The 26,544-nt window shown below is 50.0% G+C and overlaps 10 protein-coding genes across 10 annotated transcripts; 5 read left to right on the top strand and 5 right to left on the bottom strand.

Annotated features, from left to right (window-relative positions):
* Positions 1–991: 991 nt before the first annotated feature.
* On the top strand, positions 992–2,878 carry M437DRAFT_68097 (MFS general substrate transporter; the record flags this gene model as incomplete). The annotated part of the gene is made up of 6 exons (XM_041025056.1): positions 992–1,201; positions 1,276–1,628; positions 1,728–2,023; positions 2,085–2,331; positions 2,389–2,754; positions 2,803–2,878. The coding sequence occupies 6 exons, from the start codon at positions 992–994 to the stop codon at positions 2,876–2,878; spliced, it is 1,548 nt and encodes a 515-aa protein (XP_040877578.1).
* A 242-nt stretch (positions 2,879–3,120) lies between these two features.
* On the top strand, positions 3,121–3,936 carry M437DRAFT_54317 (urease accessory protein UreG; the record flags this gene model as incomplete). Its single annotated transcript, XM_041022669.1, has 2 exons — positions 3,121–3,767; positions 3,819–3,936. 2 exons carry the CDS (start codon positions 3,121–3,123, stop codon positions 3,934–3,936), a joined length of 765 nt encoding a protein of 254 aa, XP_040877577.1.
* A 586-nt stretch (positions 3,937–4,522) lies between these two features.
* Positions 4,523–5,304, bottom strand: M437DRAFT_68095 (kinase-like protein; the record flags this gene model as incomplete). The annotated part of the gene is made up of 2 exons (XM_041025055.1): positions 4,523–4,525; positions 4,600–5,304. The coding sequence occupies 2 exons, from the start codon at positions 5,302–5,304 to the stop codon at positions 4,523–4,525; spliced, it is 708 nt and encodes a 235-aa protein (XP_040877576.1).
* Positions 5,305–6,628: 1,324 nt separating this feature from the next.
* Positions 6,629–8,045, bottom strand: M437DRAFT_68094 (glycoside hydrolase; the record flags this gene model as incomplete). Its single annotated transcript, XM_041025054.1, has 3 exons — positions 6,629–6,914; positions 6,966–7,803; positions 8,027–8,045. 3 exons carry the CDS (start codon positions 8,043–8,045, stop codon positions 6,629–6,631), a joined length of 1,143 nt encoding a protein of 380 aa, XP_040877575.1.
* A 2,390-nt stretch (positions 8,046–10,435) lies between these two features.
* M437DRAFT_13513 (uncharacterized protein) lies at positions 10,436–10,615 on the top strand (the record flags this gene model as incomplete). The annotated part of the gene is made up of 1 exon (XM_041018715.1): positions 10,436–10,615. A coding segment is annotated over one exon (180 nt), but the record flags the coding sequence as incomplete, so codon positions are not given.
* Positions 10,616–12,010: 1,395 nt separating this feature from the next.
* Positions 12,011–12,658, bottom strand: M437DRAFT_86638 (uncharacterized protein; the record flags this gene model as incomplete). The annotated part of the gene is made up of 1 exon (XM_041028501.1): positions 12,011–12,658. One exon carries the CDS (start codon positions 12,656–12,658, stop codon positions 12,011–12,013), a length of 648 nt encoding a protein of 215 aa, XP_040877573.1.
* A 1,256-nt stretch (positions 12,659–13,914) lies between these two features.
* On the top strand, positions 13,915–16,136 carry M437DRAFT_68091 (tryptophan synthase-like protein; the record flags this gene model as incomplete). Its single annotated transcript, XM_041025053.1, has 2 exons — positions 13,915–13,962; positions 14,016–16,136. The coding sequence occupies 2 exons, from the start codon at positions 13,915–13,917 to the stop codon at positions 16,134–16,136; spliced, it is 2,169 nt and encodes a 722-aa protein (XP_040877572.1).
* Positions 16,137–16,578: 442 nt separating this feature from the next.
* On the bottom strand, positions 16,579–18,835 carry M437DRAFT_54019 (RabGAP/TBC; the record flags this gene model as incomplete). The annotated part of the gene is made up of 2 exons (XM_041022616.1): positions 16,579–16,659; positions 16,724–18,835. The coding sequence occupies 2 exons, from the start codon at positions 18,833–18,835 to the stop codon at positions 16,579–16,581; spliced, it is 2,193 nt and encodes a 730-aa protein (XP_040877571.1).
* A 1,257-nt stretch (positions 18,836–20,092) lies between these two features.
* M437DRAFT_54151 (Metallo-dependent hydrolase) lies at positions 20,093–21,426 on the bottom strand (the record flags this gene model as incomplete). Its single annotated transcript, XM_041022644.1, has 2 exons — positions 20,093–20,953; positions 21,094–21,426. 2 exons carry the CDS (start codon positions 21,424–21,426, stop codon positions 20,093–20,095), a joined length of 1,194 nt encoding a protein of 397 aa, XP_040877570.1.
* A 586-nt stretch (positions 21,427–22,012) lies between these two features.
* Positions 22,013–25,895, top strand: M437DRAFT_86635 (uncharacterized protein; the record flags this gene model as incomplete). The annotated part of the gene is made up of 5 exons (XM_041028500.1): positions 22,013–22,309; positions 22,363–22,398; positions 22,449–22,823; positions 22,883–23,805; positions 23,855–25,895. 5 exons carry the CDS (start codon positions 22,013–22,015, stop codon positions 25,893–25,895), a joined length of 3,672 nt encoding a protein of 1,223 aa, XP_040877569.1.
* Positions 25,896–26,544: the final 649 nt, after the last annotated feature.

The raw sequence follows: 26,544 nt of genomic DNA, 5'->3' as shown, positions 1-26,544 counted from the left end.
CTGATGACATACATCATTCACCGTACCAGCTCCTGTCCAACACTGTCTCGATATCCAAGCTGTCAGGGTAAGTAATACATTAACCAAATCATTCGAACGCGCACTAGGGCAACGCTATCGCACGAGTCTCCAGATCTCCGACGTGACTACAACAACCTCGCCTTCGGAGCACATCTAGTTCTTTGACCAGAATGCTGATTGATAATAAGCTTGCCTGATCCTGTATACATTGCTGGATTCGCCAACCAACATTTTGGCGGCAAGCGCACCTGACTGGCTAGCCACAAAAAGCTAGCGTCTCTCAGAATCCAGCAAACGAGAAGTACAATGTGCTGTTCTCGAATCCACTCGTCGAGTTTCAGGTCTGTATTCAATTATCTCATGAATTGGGTTCACGTTGATCTTCCCATTCTGTTGTTGGTATCCATCATCTGTCCATAGGCAAAAGAGTCTACAAATGCTCTCAAATGATCGTGAACATGGTGGTAGCTCTCGGCTGCGACTCGGAATCTTGAGCATAATCTTGAGTCTTAAAAAAAAAAAAAAAAAAAAAAAAACTCTGACACCCGTCGCTGTTGAGGTCCCTAAAGCAGAAAGTACTATGTCAGATTGCTCAAGACATTGGTAAGAGGAGAATTTTTCGTCTAAGAGCCCCGCTGAACAGTCGTGTATAACAGAATAACATGGCGGAGTTGATCTGGGGTGGATGACTCGTCTCAAGGCTTCTGGACAATCATTGGTGGAACAACCACAATCGCCAAGGTGTAACTCCTCTACCCCACGCTTAGATGCAGCACCATTGCGCTGATCATCTTCCAAGATCAGATGCCGATGGTGGGGATGGACTTGACTTTGCATCCTTTGACGATGACTTGTATTGTTTGCGGGCTTCTCACCGGACGACCTCAGCATGACAGTCAAGTCTATACAAGATAGGTCGGTCCCTTCGATATGCCGGGTCGTCGACTTCTAATACTACTCATAATCAACCATGGACAAACATGATGATACAGCTAAAGAGGAAGAGATTGAGTACATCGACTTTAAGCCTCAAGAGCCTATCTCAAGAGAGCTCGACAACGACCAGGCAGATCTATACGCAGAAGCACTCCGTCGCTACCCTAATGATGAATCAATTGATCAGGCCGATGAGAAGAGACTCAAGCGCAAGCTAGACACCCGCATTCTGCCATTGTTGGGTGTATGCTACTTTTTCTACGTGGGTCGAGAGGCAATATCGAGTTTGGCATTGACAAAAACTTACCTTCGGCGCAGTACGTCGACAAGACAACGCTTTCCTACGCGGCGATCTTTGGGATCAAGACAGATTTGAAGCTGACGGGCGAAGAATATTCATGGCTGTCAAGCATATTCTACTTTGGCTGGCTAGTATGGGCAATTCCATCCAATCTCATCATGCAAAGATGTCGACCCGGATGGTACCTGTCGTTCAACATCTTCTTTTGGGGAGCTCTTCTCATGTGTCAGGCTGCTGCAAATGGCTTCTCAGCTCTGGCGGCATTGCGTATTCTCTCTGGAGCCTTTGAAGCGATTGCAGATCCGGCGTTCATGCTCATCACGTCCATGTACTACACGCGCGAAGAGCAGCCATCTCGAATTGCGGCCTGGTATGTGTGGAATGGCGTAGGGGTTGCCGGAGGTGGCCTCATCGGGTGAGCAGAACATTCCAATATGTCAGACAAACTTGGTCTTTAATGCTGCTACAGGTATGGCATTGGCAACATCAATGGTGCTCTCGCCTCTTGGCGCTACGAGTTCTTGATTGTCGGCGCATTCTGCTCGGCATGGGCACTTGTCCTCTGCTTGCTTCTCCCCAACTCGCCTACGACTTTCAGAGGGTTTTCTCGTGATGAGAAGTTGATCATGATCGCACGCATGCGTCGCAACCAGACTGGCGTAGAGCAGAAACGTATCAACTGGGATCAGATCAGGGAAGCTTATCTTGATTACAAGACATGGCTGTTCACCTTGCTTGGTTTTGTGTCCAACATACCTAATGGAGGTGAGTAGTGGCATACACGAACCGACATGCAAATAGGCTGACTTTGCCCTCACTCGCACAGGAATCAGTAATTTCAGTACCTTGGTCATCAAAGGTCTAGGGTTTGACACCCTACACACGGCGTTGCTTGGTATCCCACAAGGAGCTTTAGTCGTCATCTGGATCGGTCTCGGTGCTGTGGCAAACAGGTATCTGCCCAAGAACAGCCGTACAATTGTTTGTGCGCTATTCATGTTACCAACAATCGCGGGTGCTCTGGGTTTCTTGTTGGCACCCGACAATGCCTATGTGGGACGACTAATCTGCTTGTCAGTCCCAGTCCCTTTGGTCGAGTTACCATGAACCTGAGCTGACATCAAACACAGCTATTTGACTGGCTCATACCAAGCATCTTTTGTACTATCTCTATCGCTTGTCACCAGCAACACAGGCGGACAGTCAAAGAAGATGATAGTGTCCGGAATGATCTGGTTTGGCGCGTGCATCGGCAACATTGCAAGTCCGTTCTTCTACAGATCAGAGCAGGCACCTTCATACCCTTTGGGCATCGGCTCTCTTCTGACGGCAAACTGCATTGAGTTCTTGCTCTTTGGAGTGTTGAGATATGCGTTCATCTGGGAAAACAAGCGCAAGGAGAAGATCAGACTTCGCATGCGTGAGAGTGGTGAAGCTGCTGCGCTGAACGATACAGCATTCAGCAATCTGACAGACAAGCAGAACCCGAACTTCGAGTACGTGTATTAGGAAAAGCCGCAGACTAGACATATAGATATGTGTAGAGTTGTCACAGATTCCGGGCGGATCGCAAAGCTGATTGAAGTTCACCTCCATCTGAAGATCTTGAGTGCTGCTTGATCTGGTCTCTGGACTGACATTCGCATGCTACCGCAGAGACTGGTCAGTACCCCATGTTAAATCAGTGTCGATTGCCGAAAGATGAACAATTATATGTTGTCGCCGATAGCGCGGGCACGATAAGGGACCGGGTCCGTGCCCGATACCCCACCAAAGACCCTTCCCTCGTTCGACATCAAGCTCTCCAGACTTCTGACTTATAACAATTGTTTACTCTCACAGCTTCTATACCCCGAATCATCATGTCTCACTCCCACTCGCACGACGGAGCTCACTCCCACTCTCACGATGCCGTGGACCACGGACACACTCATGAGATTCTGGACGGACCTGGCTCCTTCTTGGGCCGAGAAATGCCCATTGTGGAAGGCCGAGACTTCAGCGAGAGAGCTTTCACAGTCGGTATTGGTGGCCCCGTTGGATCCGGAAAGACAGCCCTGATGCTAGCCCTCTGTCTTGCTCTCCGCGAAAAGTACAACATTGCCGCTGTTACCAACGACATCTTCACCCGCGAGGACTGCGAGTTCCTGACCAGACACAAGGCTTTGCCTGCTGAACGTATCCGCGCTATCGAGACTGGAGGCTGTCCTCATGCCGCTGTGCGTGAGGATATTTCTGCAAACTTGGCTGCATTGACGGATCTACATCGCGAGTTCAACACACAACTGCTGCTTATCGAGTCTGGCGGTGACAACTTGGCTGCAAACTACAGTCGTGAGCTTGCCGACTTTATCATCTATGTCATCGATGTTTCTGGAGGTGACAAGATTCCTCGCAAGGGTGGTCCTGGTATCACCCAGTCTGATTTGCTGATTGTCAACAAGACTGATCTGGCCGAATTGATCGGCGCTGATCTTGGAGTTATGGACAGAGATGCAAGGAAGATTAGGTATGTTCTCTTAACTTTTTCATGATAGGTCGTTGTTGACAAGGTACACAGAGAGGGCGGACCCACTATCTTCGCACAGGTCAAGAACGGCAAGGGGGTTGATCACATTGTTGATTTGATCTTGAGTGCATGGAGAAGCAGCGGTGCAAGCCAAGCAAATCCTCAATAGTTGAGAGGGTCTTCGCTAATCAGGACTGGCCATTGTCGCTACAACCAGTCCAAGAAACTAGTAAAGATAGAGCAAGCGAGCACGGGGCGAAATCCTCTAGAGGACAACAGCTAGGTTCGAGACAAAGGTAGACCACGCTGAAGAGTGACTGGATGACAACGACCTTCGGTCCATGTTCGCTCACTATTGCTGGAAACGAAGACTATTCTGAGTATGAATAAACTACCATTCCATACACCAAAAAAAGAAAGAAAAAAAGAATCACAGGTCTGACAGATCGAGGATCTGGTGACTTACTTCCACGATTTCTCAAGTTCTCACTTTCCTCCCACTCCTTCCATCTTCTCCTCCAGCCTCTGATAGTGACCAGACCGCCTTTCCACAGGGGCGCGTCTATCAAGAGACCATTTGAAGCTGATTGATTGAACTGGCGAAAGTATTAGCTGATGCAGAGATTCGAACTCGAGAAATTGTGGTGGTGGTGTTGGTATTGTTGTCGTGATGACTGCCAAGACTTATGGTTAGCTTTGATATTGCAATGCTAACCGCCAGACCAGATGTGATTGTTAGGGGATCATGGCGGAAATCACTGTATGAAGTGTCTAATGATGACGAGTCGAGTGAATGGAACATTGACATGACAGCACTCACATTTCAACGCACTAACTTCTCGTTCATCAGACTGAGGATCTCATCCACATCATCGACCTCTCCTTCCAACACAATCGAAGGCCCGAGTCGCTCGTAGACCCTCTTTTCAAACTTCTCTGGCCAAAACCCAGAGTACTCCCAGTCAATGATTGCTCTGATCTTCAGCTCATCATGGCAAACCAGCACATTGGACTGTGAAAGATCCATATGGCAGAAGACATACTCCTCAGCATCAGAAGGCTGAAACTTCCACTCGTCGCGAGGAGTCTTTTCCCAAACACGAAAGGGAGGAATGGCCAGCCCAGTGCAACCACCCAGATTCGAGGAGCGCAGACCATGGAGCTGGTTGATATAGCTTTCGAGCTCTTGTGCAACAACAGCACGCTCAGAATCAGATAAGTCGTCCATTCTTCTCGCATCGATGAGTTCCGTAACGAGGTAAACAGCGCCGTCATCTTCGAAGCATGTCAGCACTTTCGGCACTGGTATAGTGGTGTTGGCAGCAACGAAATCGAGTGCAGCAGCTTCGTTGAGTAGACGCTCTTCTCCGAGGCGAGGGACGATGATTTTCCCCAGGAAGGCGCTGACTTGCCATTCTTGAGGACGCAGGCTGCGCTTGATGAAAGCCGACTTGGTTTGATAGTACTTTCGGTCTGCTGTCACTGCAATGCAGTCTTTTTCTTTGTTCTTTTTCAAAAGCTGATTTGTGGTCACCATCTTGGCAAAGTGCTGTGTAGTTGCCGTCTTCTGCAAACCAAAATGAAGAGAATTTGAGCCAAGGTTGACAATAGGAAAGGTGTTGTTCTGGGAAGAAAGCTGGCTGTCATGTTCATTAGGCAACTAAGCGCCTGCATGAGCACAGACTCGGTGGCGGGTGTTACGCAGGCCAATCAATCCTCAGATTGGCTGATCACTAGGTATCATGCATTCTTCCGCGCCTGATCAGCTGCCCTCAGCCAGAAGATGGAGGACCGACACCTACGAATGTAAAGTTTTCACGACCTACACCAATGCTGCCTATTGACCCTGCATATCTGCTGCTCACATCTGAGTTGGCGAAAGCCACAGCCAATAATAAATGAACCGCTTCCACTCTGTTCATAACCATCGAGTGGCTCTGACGGCGATTGGTATACAGACAACTCCTACCAACCATTGATGTGTTGTTGATGAATGAGGCTGCAATCAGCACGCTCCGATAGAAAGGTTTGTTGTTCATGGAGAGATATAAAGACATCCGTCTTGTTCTACAGCCCATCACCAAACCAAAATTTCAAACATTTTCTCGAAAAACATTCGAAAGTCAAAATTCTAGCCATATTCGTCCCGACACGACAGCCATCATCCAGTCTCATCAAGATGCCATCTTACATACACCCTTGCCCAAAGTGCGGTTTGGAGATCTCTGAAACTCAGGTATGCCCTTTATGTGACGTAAGTTCAATTATACATAGCATCCAAACCTAAGCTGACTTCAGTTTATAGAAGAGCAAGAGCAAGTGATAAGCTTGTCAGTCTACAAGCATACTTCTGTGAAGACCAGGACATGGCGAAGGTATTCTCGCTCCTCGTCTCGACCATAGCCACGCGATGGTTGGCCCCATGCTCAGAGAGAGCTCAAAGAGAATAGTAGTTGTGTTCTGGATCGATTGCTTGTTATATGGTCTGCAACATACTGGGTGAAGGTCAGGATGAAGTCTTACCCAGCTTTTGATAGAGAGTTGTTGTTCAAGAGCTCATTTGAGCTTGTCCACATTCGTTTGTTGGATGATACAATCCCGAGACACACAAGGCCAGTACACTGAATACACTCCTTTATTGGCCCATGGGCTTCGATGTCAAGATGCAATGTTATGACAAGACTCTGTGATACGACCGAATTCAAGACTAGTAGAGCATAGGAGATATGTCATGTCTCGGACAAAGCAATGCTCGGCTACGTAGAGTTGATTTCTCGTCTATGGTGTTTGCTGGAGGGCTTGCCTTGACAATAGATTGGAAGGCCCTGTGTGTCTGATGGTCTACATGTTCCACACAAAACTTAGATACATTCGAAGCCACCAATGGGCTTAACATTGCAAGAGCTGTTGGTTCCTCCAGTGATGTGAATGTTGTTGAAGGTGAAATCTGAGCAACTACCATCTCCACAAAGAATATAGTAATTTTTGGCTTTCGTCTGAGCAATACCGCTAATGTTGGACACGGTGATGTTCTTGATGATGACACCATTGGTGGGTTCTCCGGTTGGACCTCCGTTGAGGTAATCTTGCTGGATGTCGATACCATAGATAGAGATGTTCGAGACTTGGATATTGTGATATTCGATGCTAAAGAAGTTTAGCTGTGAAACATAGAGATCAAAAGGGTATTCGACTTACTTGGCAATGTAGCCAGTCGTGCCAGAATTGGTCTTGATTCTTGCACCATTCTGGCTGTTTAGCACTCTGCTGTTCTCGAACAGGATGTTTGTAACATTATTGTTACTCTTGCCACCAACGCTTCCAATCGAGAGACCATGGCCGCCATCGCAGTACACGTTTGAGACTGTGATGTTGTTGCCACTAGTGACCGCAACGCAATCATCTTGGTTCGACACTCTTGAATCTCTCAACACCATGCCGTCGAGGCTCGATATATCAAACCCGTCTGTGTTGTGGGCAGCTGCGAGGCCGTTGGACCTGCTGTTGGGAGCATTACCGGCTGTGTTGTTCAGGAGAATATTCTCCACGACTAGTCCATCACTGCCAGAGATGGAGAAACAGTGTACAGGGTAGTTCTGGATGACGAGATCTCGGATTACAGACGAGCCAACAGCTTTGCTGACCGTGATGAAGTGGTTGGGCTTGGATACACCTCCGTTCGAACCAAGACCATCCCACCAAGCCTGACCATTGCCGTCGATGATAGCACCCTTTTCAGCTGTGATGGTAACGTCAGTACCAGCGACTTTGATCATGTCATAGTTCGCGTCTGCATAGGCGAATGTTGTCTTTCCAGCAAAGACAACGGTAGTGCCATTCTTGAGCTTGGTCAAGTCGAGTGTGGTGTTACCAGGCACAGCGATGCTGTCAAGAGTGATATTGGTGCATGAGGACACGGCAGTGGCAACGCCAGAATAAGAGGTCACGTAGCAGGGATCGACAGCTCTGGCATGAGTTGTAGCTGGAATAGCAGCACCCAAAGCCAGATATCCAGACAAAGACAGAGTTTGGAGAACTTTGGGAGAGTCAGTAAGTTAGAAGATGGCCAAGGTAGGTTTGGTGCGCCAACCAATGGATTTCATCATGGCCTTGGAGGAAGACGAAGAGAGAAAGACCGGCACAGGGACTGATCAGAAGAAAATGAACAAGGAAAATCTCGAGGGCAGGACATAAGTACTTATACTTAGTCTATGCTTCAATGCGGTATTACGAAAGAGGGAAGACAAATCGAGTTGTACGTTGGCATTCAATAAGCATTGTTAGGCATCCATTCCAAGACATGACAAGCGAGAGCATTCATCAATAAGGTGGCTCGATTCAAACATGGGGACTCCGCAAGCAAAGGCGAAGAGTTTCGGAAGAATTGCTTGATATTGCAGATCGTCCCGTGATGATAATTCTTCCGCCATCCAAGAACTCTTGTGTGACTTTAACGACTGCAAACGAGAGGCTCCAGATCTGCAAAGCGGCACGATGCGGACCGCAAATGCGGAGTCTCTGAGGCGGCAAGTTGCATCTCGTCTCGAAACAGGACGGTCTTGCCTGGAGAATTCAGGAAAACAAAGACTTGATATAAGCGACTAGTTCGAAAGTTAGCGAGACTGAATAGAGAGCAGTCAGCATGCATTCAGAGGAGGACAAGGCACCTCTCCAAGCACACTTGACATATGAGACAGTCTCTTCAGAGAGAATATGATAAAGAAGCGACGGCTGCAGTACAGATGGCCCGGGCCTCTCCTACAGTGTTTATATACTTAAGGCTCAGAGAGAGCTAACCGTTGCTGCAACATGATGGCCTCGTATATGTATCAAGCCGCGATGAGATGATGTGTAGACAATGTGAACACAGACAAAGCAGCAACGTGCACAAAGACGGAAAGTGCGATTCTAAGCTGTCTCTCCAATGGATCAGGAAGATGGCTGGAATGGGTATCTGTGAGAGTTGATCCTCAAAGGAAAGGAAGAAGGAAGGAACGGAGCACAAGCAGCAACTTCACGTGCCTGCGCTCGGACCACCATCACATGCAAAGCGCATCATCCAAACCAAGATGCAGCTCGCAGAATCTCGCGACTCGAGACCAAGAACATCTCGCAGCTCTCAGGATAGCTAAGGAAGAGCATCACTATCTATACCATTGCTCGTCACTTGGCGCACGTGCCCCGCCATTGCCTACGACCTCGCACTTCTGCTCCGACTTTCACCACTCCGACTCAGCCTTGAGAAGCCTCGAGCCAGCTCTCTACCCATCCACCGACTTTCTCTCCATAGCACTCGATCAATCTGTACTCGATGAACCAGCCCGGGTTCCCTTGGTCATACTAGGATGATGCCCTCTCCGACCCGAGCGCACCCCCACAGATCAGAAGCGACAGCTTGCAGCCACTCGAGTCGGCGCAGACTGCAGCATCCTCCTTCGTTCCTGCCGTCCCTGACATGATGGCTTCAGACAATCGTTCGTCTTGGTCCACTAATCCCTTTGGATGTGAGTGTGAGCGTCTTCTTGCGCATGCTTGCACGTCCATACCACCACTACATTGCTGACCTTCCCACAGACGAGTTCCCCTACCAACCCGACAAACCTCCAGAAGGCCCGCCCGTGCTTGATAAAGACGAGTCCAACACTCTCCAGAACTTCTTCAGTGATCCAGATCACTATGGAGGCCCAGACAACCTCTCCGAAGCCTTCTTGGCCAACATGAACACACTACCCGAAACGAGGCTTCACCAGTACGACCAGCTCAATGACTCTCAATGGATGTATCCTCTAGACACTCAGTCATTCCCCGTACCATATCCTTCTCAAGAGCAGAGCTTCCAATTCCAGAATGGAAACTACGACCAGCGCCCTTTCCAGGCACCCAAAGACCCCAAGGACCTGCTTGCTCTTGTGGGCATTCCAGAAGCAAATGCGTCTGCAGATGTACTCCATGCTGCGTCGACCTTGTTCTCGTATCGTGCAAACCCCAGTCAAAGTCTTGCTTCCGGAAACTTCTCCCAGCCCGTCGCTCAACAGCAGCCCGTCGTTCAAAGCACAAGCCGCCATGCCTCGTTTCCCTTCTCAGTTCCCGCGCCGACGACCTCTTCGACGACTCAATACCCCCCGGCCAATGGTCAATTTCGTGCATCATTCGACAATTCGGCAACAAACTCTCACTCTCATCCTCAATCACACTCCTCCTCATCTCATCAATCCAGCACTCCTCTGTTCCATTTCGGCACGGATAACAACTTCCGCCAAACCGGTTACGCTGCTCCCTACCAAGACCTTGAAGCAAGCACCATTCAGCACGTCGAGTTTGCGCGCAACATGGTTCCTTCATCCAACGACGCACTCTCTTCTGTCGAGAATTCAGTTCCCCACACGCCTGATTTGAGCAAGGCCGTCCACAACTACTATCCTGGTAGTATGCAGGCTCTCGCCTCCCTCGCTGATCAGACCTCCACTGGAGAGTCTGATCAGCCTCAGAACAAGAAGCGTCGCAAGTCCAAGCGTGCTGACGAACACGACTTCAACACTTCCATCACCTCTCCTGCTTTCCACGTCACCAACTCCAGCCCCGATGGCGAGAACACCGTTGCTGACTCCGACGACCACGATAACGGAGACAAGAACCCCAAATCTTCCATCAAGCGTCGCAGAGCCTCTTCTGGTGCAAACAGCAAGCTCGGTAACATCGCTCGCAAGAACCTAACTGAAGACCAGAAGCGCAGCAACCACATCCGCTCTGAGCAGAAGCGCCGCAACATCATCAAGCAGGGCTATGAAGATCTCAACGAACTCGTCCCCAACCTCAAGACTGGCGGCTTCAGCAAGAGTGCCGTTCTTACCGAGACCACTCGCTTCCTTGAGGAGATTCATCTTGGCAACAACACTGTCGAGGCCTACCTGCGCAATCTGGCTGCTGAGAAGGGCATTCCCTTTGAGCTATAATCTGGAGCGGGCGTTCACGGAGTTCCCCTTCCCATTCTCTGGCGTTTCTGGGCGGTAACAGGCATCCATGCAACTCGAGAGCATCCTAGAGTGCTTTGGTCACTCATCTGTTTCGTCTTTTCCTTTTGTTCTCTTTTTTCGGGCAGGAATGTCTGGCCCCTCATCTGCTTTTCACACTGATGTTTTCTGTTTTCCGCGAACCTGATGAATCATGCTCAAAGTGATGGAGGACGAAGAGATCAGCAACATGGCAGGCAGTGCAAGGCAAAACGGTCGCCTTTGCGTTTCTTTCTCTTTTCATCTTTGTCAATACCCAAGCGGCGAAGGAGACCCTTTTTCCAAATTTGTATCCACAAACTCAAAAGCAAAAGCACAAAAACAACGGATCTGACAATGATACAGGCTTTTTGATGGAGGGATATCCTGGAGTTTCAAATGCATTGCGTCGGAGGAAAGTTTCTGTTTTTCTTTTACATATCTGCCTTTGCAATGCGATCAACCCGTTCATACTACCTTCCTGATCCATCCTCTCCGTGTGCCAAAGTATCTGACGTGTAGCTATAGAAATGCACAATATTAGTAGAAAACAAGATGGTATCCACCGAGAAGCGACGAATCATAGACTCAGTGGACATGCCTATGTTTGCAGAAGACACTGTGCCTTTTCATAACGTACAATCTGCGCCGTGCGTAGTCGGAGGACGACGAACTTGATGAGGAGTCATAGACCTCGGCTTACGGGTAGACAGCATAAGTGTCTTTATCCCGCACAGATACATGATAGATCATCGAGTCGATGGCAGGTGAGTCAATGTACACACGAAACAGGATTGGCAAGAAGAGTCTTCCTCATCTACTTGGAAGTAACAACTATTGCACGGTATGGAAGCACAGCAGGTCGCAGAAAGCGGTCTTAACGAGGCAAAAAAGAAGAATAAAGAGTAATTATCCCTGTCTTTGTATTTTCTGTTCTTTGTCTATGCGGAACGATACACCGACTCATTTTCTTACTACAAAGAGACATGATTCTTACGTATACACAAGGGAAACTTTTCGAGTTTTCGAGGAGCACGAGATGGCTCTGTGATTTGATTGTTTTTGAATATGTGCCAAAGAAAAAGAAGACCAGACTCCTTTGCTGATCTTCTATGACTGCCAACATTGGCCTTGCGTAATAGCAAACAAACCAATCCTTTCGGTGCTATGCAATGCTCAGACCCAAACATCAACCCAACGCCAACTTCCTCCTTATGCATCTTCCCAAGCTCTGTGTCTCGAGCTCAAAGTCGTCTACTTAGCAGTAACGACAGTAGTGCTTGTAGTGGTGCTGCCGCTGTCTGCCTGGCTGGTCGTACTCATGATAGTCATGGTAGTGATGGAAGGCATCTCAAAAGGCGTCAAAGTACTCGTAACGGTAATGGTAGGAGCAGGTTTAGTGACCGTGACAGGCGGGATGGTGCTTGGAGTAGGGACCACAGTCGTGGAGATTGTAGTTGTAGAAGCTGGAAGAGTGGTCGAGAGGTTCAAAGTAGTTGTACTGATGAGCGTTGTGCTGAACGTAGAGGTTTCAGTTGTTGTTGAGATTGAAGTGATGGTGGTTGGTTGCCAGATCTGCTGTTGAGGCAATGGCATGAGGTGAGGCTGAGTGACGGGGATTGGTAGAGTGTTCCAAAGGGCAACGATCGTGTAGACGAAGAGAACACTGGACTCGAAGAGCAGGACCAGGATCAGGAGAATAAGCAAGGGTGTGGGGACATAGATGCCGCCTCTGCGCTCTGGGTAGCTGGTGAAGACCTGAGGAGCTGCGGGAGGTGGTGTCGGTGGAGAGGGCTGAGACTCCAGATCGGCAGGAGGAAGAGGTGGTGGATAGAGAGCCGAGTCGCGATTAGACTCGAGATCTTTGTTGAGGTGTTTTTCAAAAGTCTGTTTGAAAGGCATCTTTGAGAGATTTTGCAAGCTTCGATGCTTGTGAGATGAGAAGCGATCGAGGTTTGATTAAAGGTTCAAGAGGTAGAAGTACGTCCAGCGTGTGTTGTGTAATTGAGGAAGTTGTCTAAGAGCAGGAAACAGAAGAAGGGGGAAGGGACAAGCAAGAACTTGAAAGAGTGTTGGAGAAAAGACAAAGCGGTGTCAACAATGAACAAGTCTATTGCAGCATTGAATGAATGTGATTGTGTCGACGTCAACAAAAAAACCATGAATGAAGGTCAAAGAACAAAAGCAGGGATTGTCATGATTTATTGTCTGTGGAAGGACCTACATGCTTCTATTGTCTTGTGATAGCCAATCAACTTGAATTATTGTAGACAATGGCTGTTGTTACTCGCTGAGCGGCTATGGAAGCAGGTGAATTGTCTTTGTTTCAGGTCGGCGAGAAAGCTCAAAGGTCGAAAGCTGGTGGTGAGGTTTTGCTAAGCGCCGAGATGATTGTGTTGGATGTCTCTAAGCCTCTGAAGGATTTGTCGGCACCGCGAAGCGCTGCACTGATGAGTGTGACACAGAATTGTCCTTGCAACAAACCTGATGGGCGTACACTTCTGGACTAATCTTGAGGGGATCGTGTATGGAGTCTCTTTCTTCTAATTGCAGAATGAAAGATGCAGGATCATCTTTTCGGTAGAGACAGGAGTTGCATAGTGGACAACCAAAGGCTATTACCTTTGACATTATTGCCAAACTCATGGTCACCACAAGGAGGTCCTGCTTTGTGAGTCACCTCGGGAGTATTGCCGCATAAGTAAGCCGATGGCAGGATTGAATCCTTAATTGAAGATCGAGAGGCAGAATGCAGCAGGTTCACTCGCGAAGATTAGATGAAGGGAGGTGAACGGGACCACATTCTAATGTCGGCTGGTCGGTTACATTGTTCACAAGTCGAAGTTCAGAACGAGAAGGTTAGCTGATAGATCTGGCCAAGATTGACAGTCGATGGACAAGACAGGCCGAACGATGGTGGGGCAAGAGTCGAGAGTCCCGTCGGCGAACTTGGTGCACGGCCCCCGCCACTCCCGAAAGTGGTGTTGAATGCCGTCGGTCGCGCTTTCTGTTTGACTCACCACAACTTTCTTGTCCACCCCAATTGCACCTGCACACACTCTTGACTTGTACATAAAGTCAATTGCTTGAGTGTTTCCTACAGGCACAGTCGCCCTCTCTTTTTGGTTCAGCTCTTTCGTCTCAGACAACCACCCATCATGGAGCACATCAAGAGAACATTTGCTACGGCCAAGCAGGAGAACAGAGTCGGTCATGACAATGCGCACACGACTCTCGCAGACGACTGACATGTTTACAGCCTGCCTTGGTCACATATGTGACTGCCGGTTTCCCTACTCCCCAAGAGACCCCCGACATCATGCTGGCCATGGAGGCTGGTGGTGCCGACATCATTGAACTCGGCATGCCCTTCACCGACCCTATCGCAGACGGCCCTACCATTCAAAAAGCAAACACACAAGCCCTGAAGAACGGCGTCAACATTGTTTCCACAATTCAGATGGTCAAGGATGCAAGGAAAAGAGGTCTGCGTGCTCCCGTCATGCTCATGGGCTACTACAACCCTGTCCTCAGCTACGGCGAGGACAAGATCCTGAAGGACTGCAAGGCTGCTGGTGTCAATGGTTTCATCATGGTCGACCTGCCGCCAGAGGAGGCTGTTCGTTTCCGCAACCACTGCTCCAAGATCGGACTTTCATACATTCCCCTCATCGCTCCCGCAACCTCAGAGAACCGCATGAAGCTGCTGTGCAAGATTGCCGACTCCTTCATCTACGTCGTTTCGCGCATGGGTGTCACTGGTGCTACCGCAACTGTCAACACTGCTCTGCCTGACCTGCTCGAGCGTGTTCACAGATACTCTGGCGGTATTTCCGCTGCTGTCGGTTTTGGTGTCAGCACCAGAGAGCACTACTTGAGCATTGGCAGCATGGCTGAGGGTGTTGTTATTGGCAGTCAAATCATTCAGACTCTTGCCGACGCTCCTGCTGGTCAGGGCGCTCAGGCTGTCGAGGACTACCTGGATGGTATTACCCAGCGCAGAGACATCATCAAGGCCCAACCACGTGAGGGCGGCGTCATTGAGACTACCAACGAGGACGGTATGCCCGAGGAGATTCACGTTGATGGCGTTGTCAAGGAAGAAGATACCCCCAACGGCCCTGGTCTCGCTGACCAGATCGAGGCTCTCAACACCGATGGACCCATGGACTCAAGTGCTATTCCTGCAAGATTCGGAGAGTTTGGTGGTCAGTATGTTCCTGAATCGCTGATGGACTGCTTGCGCGAGCTGGAGGACGGTTTCAAGGCTGCCATCAACGACGAGAAGTTCTGGGAGGAATACCGCTCACACTACGAATGGATGGGTCGCCCTGGTCACTTGCACATGGCTGAGCGCCTGACCGAGCACGCCGGTGGCGCAAACATCTGGTTGAAGCGCGAGGACTTGAACCACACTGGCTCGCACAAGATCAACAACGCTCTCGGACAAGTTCTTCTGGCCCGCCGTCTGGGTAAGACTGAGATCATTGCCGAGACTGGTGCTGGTCAACACGGTGTTGCTACTGCCACTGTTTGTGCCAAGTTCGGCATGAAGTGTACTGTCTACATGGGAGCTGAGGATGTCCGTCGCCAGGCTCTGAACGTCTTCCGCATCAAGCTTCTCGGTGCTCAGGTTGTTGCTGTCGAGGCTGGCAGCCGTACCCTCCGTGACGCCGTCAACGAGGCTATGCGTGCTTGGGTCGTCAAGCTCGACACCACTCACTATATCATTGGCTCAGCCATTGGTCCTCACCCCTTCCCTACCATCGTCCGTACTTTCCAATCGGTCATCGGTCAAGAGACCAAGGAGCAGATGATGGCCATGAAGGGCAAGCTTCCCGATGCCGTCGTCGCCTGTGTCGGTGGTGGCTCCAACGCAGTAGGCATGTTCTACCCCTTCTCCAAGGACCCCAGCGTCAAGCTCCTCGGTGTTGAGGCTGGAGGTGATGGCGTAGACACTGACCGTCACTCCGCCACCCTTTCCGGCGGTACTCACGGTGTCCTCCACGGTGTACGCACCTACATTCTCCAAGACAAGCACGGTCAGATCTCCGACACACACTCCGTCTCCGCCGGTCTCGATTACCCCGGTGTCGGTCCCGAACTTGCCAACTGGAAGGACACCGACCGCGCCAAGTTCATTGCTGCCACTGATGCCGAAGCCTTCATTGGTTTCCGTCTGCTGTCTCAACTCGAGGGTATCATTCCCGCCCTCGAGACATCGCATGCCATCTTTGGCGCCATCGAGTTGGCAAAGACGATGAAGAAGGGTGAAGATATCGTCATCTGTCTTTCCGGCCGTGGTGACAAGGATGTGCAGAGTGTGGCTGAGGAGCTGCCCAAGATCGGTCCTAAGATCGACTGGGACTTGAGATTCTAGATGTCTGATCTTTTGGACTAGAAAAGTAGGCTGGTGTAAAATTTTCTCTTGTAGCGATTTTGAAACAAAATAAAGATTTACGAGTTCAAAGAAAGATGCACTTTTTCGGCCTGACATGTTTTGAATGTGTGTCTGTTGTACCAGAGCTAGCAGAGCTTCACTTTTCTCTTGTATGTACAGCTTCTCGTGCTACAAGCGCAGATGAAGGTATGTCATGATTGTTATTTGAGAAGGGAGGGTGTATATACAAAAAGGTCTCTTGAACTGTTCCGTCTTCTTGATAGGAGGAACAGGTCCAAGGAGATAAGAAAAGAATACAACAAGAATGCTGAGAAGAAAGCTGAATTGGTTCATGAGACTGCTCTACAGTCTTGTCGGGATCAAAGAGCTCAGCTCTCTGTCTCTCTGGAGGAGTTGTGCTGACGCAAAGCAGAAAGGTATTTTACTTCTGCTCATCGGTGCTCGCCAGCATATTCTGGATATCCCTCAGTTTTTGCTTGAGGGCATCGTGTTCGGCATTCAACTATTGGTTAACGTCAGCAATTCATCCATCTTAACAGCCATTGACATGGAGATCAAAAACTTACCTGTGCATACATCATCTTCGTCCCCACCAACTCCTGCTCCATTTCTTGCACCTGCTCCTCAAGTCCACGATTACTATCTTGAACTTCAATATTTCTCGCCATGATTTTATCCATTTCACCTTTCAAGCGGTCTTCAACTTCTTGCGGTTGCTTGTCGACCATCTTTCTCAGTTCCTCGACTTGCATCTTTAGACTTTCGTTTTCGTCTAACAGAGAGTCGTTCTCTACTTTCGTGCGTACGAGAGAAGAAGCCAGGTCCACGTGCTCGGCATCGGATTGCTGGGTGCGTAATTCCAGTTTTCTCACTCTTGTGCTGAGGTTTGCGTTTTCGTTTCTGAGTGACTCCAGTTCGATTTCGCGGTCCCTCTCGGCGCGGGATTTCTCTTCGAACTCTGAGGTATAGGCGGCGAGTGTTTCGGGGGTAATGACAACGGCACAAGCATCTCGGACGAGTTCATCTGCGCGATAGACTTCCTTGTCCGACCCTGAGGTAGAGCCGAAAAAGCCAGATTCCAAGATGGAGGTAGCAGAAGGTGACTTATCGATGTATACATCGAAGAGACGTTCCTTGAGGTGAGTAGATAGTTGGACCATATCCTTCATTCCGAGCAAGGTCTGAGCGTTTCGTTGCATAAGTGCGATACCGAACTTTAGAATGGCACCAAGGCCTTCGCTGAGAACGAGATCGTACACGCGAAGAACGAGTTGTAGAGGGAAACGGTAGGCGAAGAGTGTGAGGAACCATTGTGTGGCGTACAGATTTGGAGGCACGCATCGTCTGCGAAGATGGCAGTATAGTGCTGGTTCGTAATCTTCGAGCAAGCGCTCGAAAAGGTAGAGGTGCATGTGTAGACCGGTCATTTCTGCAGTGAACAGAGAGCGAAGGTTGTATTTTGACATGAGTCGAACAAACAAGGTGAAGGCTTCCTCCTCGGGCATGTTGAAGAGCAGAGGCATAGCAATAAAGTTCATGCCCTGAGCGTAGCCAACGGGCTCGTCATATAGAGCATATGCTTTGCAGATGCCAAACAAACCGTCTTGTAGACCTGCACTGGCAATGTATTTTGAGTAGGCTGTTCGTGCTCCGAGATCGCGTCTGATGGTTTTCTCAAGTTTCTGCAGTGCAGCAGTTTCATCTTTCGACATGCGCTTTCTCTCCGGCGACGCGATGGAGTCATTGCCGTTCACCTGAGGGGTTGCAGAAACATCAGAATGCACTGAAGACGCAGAAGAAGCGATCGACTCCTTCTCACCAGTGCTACTGATACGACGAACAGCAGGTGGCTGAGTGACTTCCTTGTCGGTGCCTCTAGCAACCAACTCTCGATAGACCTGCTCCAGCTCATCATTTTTGCTCTCCGCCATAACTTGCCAGACGACACCACGGATGGGTTGGGGAATGCCATTCGCGATAGCACGAATAAGTTCGTCACCGCTTGTTCGCGCGACCGCAGAGGGGCCTTCATATACAACAGATTGCCAGAGATCCCAGTTGACCTCAGTTTGTTCTTCGGAAGGTCCAGCAGCATCACCTGCCACGGTACCAGGAGGAAGTTTGGTGGTGGGCGATGAAATTGCGGAAAAAGAGTTTGCTCGAGGTGTGAAAGGAGGGCTCAGTTGTCCGCCGTCCTCCTTGGTGGGACCCTGTAAACTTCCAGCGCGACCATGGCGGCCCTGGGGTAGAGCCAGATTCTCGTCAGCTGATATGGCTGATTCGCCTTGTAGTCGCAAGATGTGGAAGCGGTCTTTCAGAGTTGGTTGATGGGAACCATCGTCATTCGAGTCAGGATTCGTTGTCAGACTCTGCAAAGACGAAGCAGTGTTTCTTCGTGGACTCGTTGGGCGAGATGGAGATGTAGCTTTCCGAGCTCGCGAGAACCAAGCAAATGGACTCGAGACTTTGCGTGTGACAGGAGGCTTCTCGACTGTTGACGTGGCCATGAACGTCTGCGACTTCTGTGGCGGCGGGGGTGGGGGTGGATAGTTGAGAGTAGGGAGGTCACCAGATAGACCCTTTACGGGCTCGTTGTCGTTCTCTTTTTCGGGCACGGCAGGGGGAAGCTCGGGTACGGATTCAAGGGTGTTTTGTCGTGACTTGGCAGCTCGAGGCATGTCGTTTTGGTCGTTGTCGGACGTGGACTGGTTGATGATGTCGATGCTGCTACGCTGGTCCTGAGCGCCTCCAGCGGTTGCGACTTCCTCGTTGGATGATTTGGCCGTCGAAGGTCGGCTTTCTACCTTGTCCGACGCGGCTGTCACAGAGTGGTCCCCTTGTTCCAACGACTCTGCTGTAGCAGGTCGGGATTTGTCTTCTACTGTTGAAGCTTGTGCCTCGGTGTCCGGCGCAGTCTCTTTCTTGTGATCAGCTGTTTCGGTAAGCATGTGTTCGATGTCGTCTGCGTCGAAAGCTCCCGGGGCGGTCGATGTCGAGAGTTTGGGCGCTGTGTCGTCCTCGTGGACCTTGTCGGTGGCTATGCGAGACTCATCATCGGCATTGTCTCCTTGATGCGAGATTGGTTGATCTGCTGGGTTTTGTGGCTCAGGCTGAGCAGTGGCAGTGGATATCGTGTCGGCAGCATCTTCGAATGTGTCCTGAGGGGCATCAATAAGTCGGAGGCTCACAGGCGAATGGCAGCCCAAAGCAGACAACAAAGAGAGTTGCTGCCAGAGCTAATAAGCGAGGAACTTACCGCATCCCTGCCATCCTCATGGTTGGGACTGGTGGCATGCTGCTCTGCCTGCAGTGTTTCGTCGTTGTGCTTTGGTTCGTTGTCCGACATGTCGCTATATGTAGTGAGATCTATAACATTCGAAAAAGGATGCAAGTGGTGGATCGAAACGATTCGCGTCGTATAAAGTGGTTGGCCCAGGCTTTGTTTGTCGGATTGATGTCTGGATGGCTGCGTCTAGTCTAAATTGCTTTGCGTTCCTGAGATCCCGGGCGAGGGTTGAGGTTGACCATGTGACAGCTCGGAGCTCGAATAAGTTTGCTATCCCTTTATCACGACCGGTTTAACGCTTGTCAACTCCTGAATGAAAATGTTCTTGCCCTTGACAGTTCGCAGCAACCGCCGTTGAAGCCATGCTAAACAAACCCGCCCCGCAGTCGAGCGGACCCTGCTGTGCATACGCTATAGAACAATCAATCTATGTAAACGAACAATCTTTCGAAAAACTGGTGGAGATTTGGAAGACACGTTCTATATGCTCTTCTCCTTTCTGACACACCACCTTCGTCGATGCGGTCCAAGCTGACAGCCGCTTCACACCAGTACACCACAACGACCGTCTTCGAACTCTACTCTATAGGTACTACGCGTCTCTGCAATATAGTAATGTGCACGCCCGATCACCAGATTGACGTCTTGCTCATCGTTTCTCCCAAACCTTTAATCCTGCCACCCATGTTTGGAGCACTTCTCCTTCATCATTCAACACCACAAAGTCTGCCCTTCGTCCTTCTTCCAGCTTTCCTCTATCTTTGTCCCCCATGAGGTCTGCTACATTTTCTGTGACACATCTTACTGCCTCCGCCACATTACATCCACTCCACTTCATCATGTTTTGGATACATTCCTGCAAGCTGGCACACCCACCCACTAGCGTCTCTGTTCCGTCAATTGTCACTTTCGATCCCGTCTTGCGTTGCTTAAATGGTATTTGTGCGTGTCCAGGATAAACGCCGTCTTCCAGCCCAGCAAGTTCTATGCTGTCGGTGATGAAAATACACTTTTCGGGGTTTGCTCTGAAGAGCATTGTGGCTACGCTAGGGTGGAGATGATTGCCATCCGGAATGATCGTGAAGTATGGGCTTTGGTGGCTATCTGTGTTGGCAGTTGTGACAAGTCCAGCAAGGCCAGGATCGCGATGGTGGAGCGGTGTCATGGCATTCAGCGTGTGTGTCAACAAGGTCGCTCCAGCTTTGATCCCTTTGATGCCCTGTTCATAGCTAGCTGCGCTATGGCCAAGCGATACTTTGATGCCCCTGCTGGTGAGACTTTTGATCAACTTTGTTGACTCGGGAAGCTCAGGAGCCAGAGTCACGAATTTCAGAGTCTCAGAAGATGTTGCTGATGGTCCGTATACGTCTTCCACCGAACGACTGCCGTCGAAGAAGTGGTCCGAATTATGAGCACCTTTTTTGGAGGGTGCTAGGTAAGGTCCTTCTGCGTGTGCTCCGAGTAGAGAGGCGCTATCGTCGATTGTCCTAGGCCTCAAAGATGGCAAAATCTGTAATCCATGGTCTATCAGTGCCATGGTCTAGATGTCAAGAGACATCCAATTGGAAACTCTGCTTGTCTCGCGTTTACAGGCATTGAACAGTGCGAAGTTCTGGTTCGAGATACATGAGGAAAGAAGCCCAAACCTACCTTCTTGTACTCATCAGACGACACAGTGGGTATCGTCGCCCAGAAACCCGTCACACCTTGCGTGACAAGAAACTTGGCAGCCTTGTCAATCTGACCAGCATACTCTTGCTCATCCTTGAAATGGGTAAAATGAAATCCGAGCAAACCATTAGTATGTAATTCCAGCAGACCAGGAGCAATAATGCCTTCCTCCAAGTCTACTGCATCACCACCAATATATCCAGTCCGAGGGAGGATAAGGCCAGTATCATCAGAAACAACCAACTGATCTTCTACCAACTTACCGCCTATGCAGAGACGGCAGTTCAGGAACGAGGTAAACCAGCCAGACATGATTGTCTGAAGATCAACCGCACAAGGAACGAGAAACAGGATGAAACGACCCTGTCACTCAACTGGCAGATGGGCATCTTTTGGACTGTCGATCGGGACCCCTCTGCCGAGTAATCATTGGTCAATGCTCCATTTCCTCCGCATCTGTCATTATCGCAGCCGCTTTCGAAGATTTTCGGCATGCCGCGGGCGTCTTGACTATGCATTATCACAAAGTAAAACTCCCTACCGCTGTGCTTGGAGTTGTGTGAATAAATAATAGGTTATGTAAATGAGGCTCTTGTTGATATACAAAGCCAAGTATTTACGCGACGGCGAGCAGGTCTTGACGAGAAGTTACAACGGCCAAGCTTGCGATGCAGCCACAACGAGACATTGAAATCGAGCCACAGATATGACGTAGCCAGATGCGTACGAACGCGCCATCAACCACCTCGACGGCATTCCAAGTTTTCCACGTCAATCTTCTCTGGCCAAGGCAAGCCTGTGTAGCATGTGGACCAGACAATAAGACTCTAGTCTAGCCCTTTCTTTCTCTCTCTCTCTACACCATCCTGCGCTCACACCAGGTCCGACTCCATCAACCATGGCGGATGCTACACAACAGCATGCCCCTGGTGGCCACTACTCAGGGTCGAACAAGATACCGACTATCAACCAATTCATCGAGAAGCTAGATCGCGACAAGGCAACTCGCGACAAGCAGATCGACGAACAGAGAAAGGCGCAAGCTGCTCAGAAGAATGGCGATGCAGTCCCTCACCAGGCGTCTGACCTGCACGTGAAGGAGCATCAGCAAAGGGTCACAGACCCAACCACTGGTAAGGAAGTGGTCATCGAAGATGTCAACAAGGAGATGGTGGATGCGGCTAAGAACCCCGTGGTACGAGAAGATAGTCTTGATGTTTGTGAGAGAGCTATCTGACACGTGAGCAGCTTTCAGTACCAAACGCCAACCTCGATAAGCCTACAGTATGTCGCGCATACCATGTCAAACACGCACCACGACTAACAGCATATAGCCCGTCAAGAGCGATCCATCCCAATCTATGGCTGAGTACAAACATGCCCAAGACGTGACCGCCCCTCCGGACCCCGTTGCTGAAGGTAGTACCTCAGACGTGCCTATCCATGGCGAGAAGACCAATATCTTGTTCCACCCTACACCCTCTGTCAGCTATGAACCGTTCTTCGCTGCCATGGAGAAGAAAGCCAGTGCTTTGTGCATCGGTGTTTTCCTGGGCATTGTCTTCGTTGGAAACATTTTCGGTGGTCGTCTTTTGGGCCTCATTCCTCTGGCCATGTGTATAGCTTCTGGTATCTTTCTCTGGGCCAAGGAGGTAATTCGCAGCGGTAGAGAGGTCGGGTGGGACAGTGAGAAGACCAGAGGCAGAACGGTGAGTACATGGGTAGATGACTGCAAGTGGAGGCGATAAGGCTGATGATCGCAATACAGGCCACGGCAAACCTCCTTCCCGAATCAGTCGAATGGATGAACACTTTGCTCGGAGTCGTCTGGGGTCTCGTCAATCCGGATATGTTCCAGAGTGTCGCCGATACCCTTGAGGATGTCATGCAAGCGTCCGTCCCCGGTATTATCGAGAATGTCCGCGTAGCAGAGATCAACCAGGGCAGCAACCCCATCCGCATCCTCAGTCTGCGCGCTCTTCCCGATGAGCACATGAAAGAGATGAAGCAAGCAATTCACGAGGAAAACAAGAAAACCAAGGATCCTCAAGAGGCTGCTGCTGATGAGGAGGGTGGTGACTACTACAACCTCGAAGTCTCTTTCGCCTACCATGCCGCTCCTTCTGGCAAGAGAGCCTCAGACAGAGCCAGAAACATGCACATGCAACTGGTCTTCTATCTTGGTATCAAGGGTCTGTTTGGTGTTCCTCTTCCTATCTTTGTCGAGCTGCAAGAGCTGGTCGGCACTGTTAGACTGCGCATGGCTATGACACCTGAACCCCCCTTCCTCAAGACAGTCACCTTCACGCTTATGGGCGTGCCTCACGTGGCAGCAGGATGTATTCCTATGGTCGAGAAGGGTGTCAACATCCTCAACCTCCCGCTCATCTCAAACTTCGTCAACTACGCGATTGGTGCGGCTGCTAGCATGTACGTCGCTCCCAAGTCGATGTCTCTTGACATGAGAGCTATGCTTCAAGGCGACGACATTACCAAGGACGTTCAAGCTCTCGGTGTCATGTGGATCCGCATTCATCGTGCTGTTGGTCTCAGCAAGCAGGACAAGCGAGGCAGCAAATATGGAGGCAGCGACCCATACATTACCCTCTCCTTCTCCAAGTACGGAAAGCCCATGTACTGCACTCGCGTTATTACCGACGATCTGAACCCTATCTGGGAAGAAACTGCTGCGTAAGTGTACTCCTTGACGGCTGAGAATATCTTATTAACATGTTTCTAGTCTTCTCGTTACCCCTGAACTAATCAAGGCCGATGAGAATCTGAGTGTTGAGCTTTGGGACTCTGATCGTCACACCGCCGACGATATTGTCGGCAAGGTCGAGTTGTCCATGCAAAAGATGATCCAGCACCCTGGCAAGATGTATCCTCAAGTTTCGAAGCTTGCCGGTATGGACTCTGATAGTGAGATGCCCGGAGAGCTGCACTGGGAGGTTGGCTTCTTCGGCAAGCCTCAATTCAGACCTGCCCTTCGTACTGATGGCAAAGACCACGCACTTCCTGAGAACCTTCGCGACAAGCCCGAGCTCCAGGACGAGAAGGGTGTGGCTAACACTGACACTGATGATGCTGTTCAGCACACACCTCCAGACCCTCTCTGGCCCAGTGGTATTTGCAGTATCGTTGTCCACCAGATTGTCAACCTCGAACTTGATAACGTCAAGGGTACAGAAGGCAGTCGCAAGGGCAGAGAGTACGAGCCTGCCAAGCCCAGTGGCGAAGGCACTGATGAAGAGGGTGACCATCTTCCTACCAGTTACTGCACCATCCTTTACAACGATGAATTGGTCTACAGAACTCGTGCCAAGGCAGTCAGCAGTCAGCCCATCTTCAATGCCGGTACTGAGCGCTTCGTTCGCGACTGGAGATCTGCCGTCGTCACTGTCACAGTACGTGATTCTCGCAACCGTGAGCACGACCCCATTCTTGGAGTTGTACCTCTCAAGTTGTCCGATGTTATGGAGACAAGCTCGCAAGTCACCAGATGGTACCCTCTTGACGGCGGTATCGGGTTTGGTCGCATTCGTATCTCGCTTTTGTTCCGCAGCATCGAGACACGTCTCCCTCCCAACATGCTCGGCTGGGATGTCGGTACATTCCAATTCCTCTCTGAGAGAATTACCGCAACTGGCTACAGTCACAATGCTAAGCTCAAGATGCGTACTGGCGGTTCTATTGGCAAGATTCCTCGTACACAATGCCACAAAACTGACAATGGTCTCGAATGGGAAGTGCAGCACAACGACAAGTCGGAGCCTATTCGTCTTCCAGTCAAATACCGCTACCGCAGTCCTGTCGTCTTTGAGTTCCATTTGTCTGGCAAGCGTAAGGCGGATGCCCATGCTATTCTTTGGCTCCAACACCTTGTTGACAATGAGTCCACCGAGATTGACATTCCTATCTGGAAAACATCTGCTCCAGCAAGATTGACTCAGAACTATATCACAGAGGAAAATGCAAACAAGTCTATGCCTGGCTTGGATGATCTGGAGGAGGTTGGTCGTCTAAAGTTCACTGGTCGTTTCAAGGCTGGTATGGATGAGAGCCACGAGCACTTTGTCGCTGACAACGACTCTCGCGAGACTTACGAAACCTGGGAGGCATGTGTTGCTGAGGGTGTTCGTACAAGATTGGTCGAAAAGGAGATGCCTGATCGCGTACAAGCCCTACACGAAAAGTCTCTCACAGAAGGTCGCGACATCCTTAAGGAGGAAGAGCCCGATGAGAAGCAGAAGTGGCTCAGCAAGCAAGGCACTGACTGGAGTGGAGCATTTGGTGAGGATCCCAAGGCCTACATGGACTCGCAAGGCAGAAAGCGTCGCGAGCCTGGTGCTGAACCTCCTCTCCACGATCCTCACAACCCTAGCTCGGACGACGACAGTGATTCAAGCGACGACTCATCCAATGATCTCGGCATCTTAGACGCAGAGAATGCCGAAAACCAAGGCGGTAACTCCGCCGAAAGAGCAGGCAGAAAGTCATACGCTACCGATACTACTGGCGGTAGAAGCTCCTACGACTCGTACGCAGGCACCAACTCCACATTCTCAGACCCCAACACCGGAGGAAGTCCTAAGAACGCTAACGCACAGAACAAGCGCACCGAACAGCGCAAGCAGCGTGGATTGATGCAATGGAAGCCAGCACGCAACCTCAAGTTTGCCAAGGACGAGGGCAAGATTGGTCTCAGAAAGATCAGGAACAAGTTGACGGGTGGTCTCAATGGCAGACAGCCTGGTGTTGAGACCGAGACTGGAAGTTAGATGCCGCTTCATGAAGCGTTTGATACATTTCCTTTCTTTCTTGCAGTCCTCTTGTACGTTAATTCCCCCTACTTAGTATTGTTCACGTAAAAATGATGCAGACGAATTTCATATCTATAGCACTTCACTTTCCCGAATGTTTATCCTTTGGTAATAGAAGCCACGATTCGGTTGTTACAAATAGCTCCTTTCTTGTGTTCATTCACCAGCAATCGTGGTCTTCCGAAAGCGAGATTGCTTCGCTTCGGAGAAGAGTGAGATGTCTCGTTCCTTTCCATCATTTCAAACATCTTCATCTTCGCGTCTTCAACACAAACCAAACGACAGATATTGCAAAACCCTTAATCTTGCTGATGTGGGTTTTTTCTTATTCGAAGAGCCGGGTGTATGTTCTGCTACTGCATCGAAGGTGCGATTTTGCTTTGTAACTCCAGACGTTGAGGGCTTTCCAGAAGTTTGGATGCACAACAACAAGACATACGCTAAGGATGACATTCGCGCCACTTAACAGTCTACCAGGAAAGGGATACCAAAGGGTCTTCCCCTTCTTCGTGCTTCGTACTTTTAGCATCACTAGCAAGACCGAGAAGGAGCCTTCGGACCTGATCGATTCTCGTGAGCTTGGGATTAGCTGCACCAACGTGGACGA

The sequence above is a fragment of the Aureobasidium melanogenum genome (genome assembly GCF_000721775.1).
Source record: "Aureobasidium melanogenum CBS 110374 unplaced genomic scaffold scaffold_19, whole genome shotgun sequence".
Lineage (NCBI taxonomy): Eukaryota > Fungi > Ascomycota > Dothideomycetes > Dothideales > Saccotheciaceae > Aureobasidium > Aureobasidium melanogenum.
This window is presented reverse-complemented; position numbering and strand designations above follow the sequence as displayed.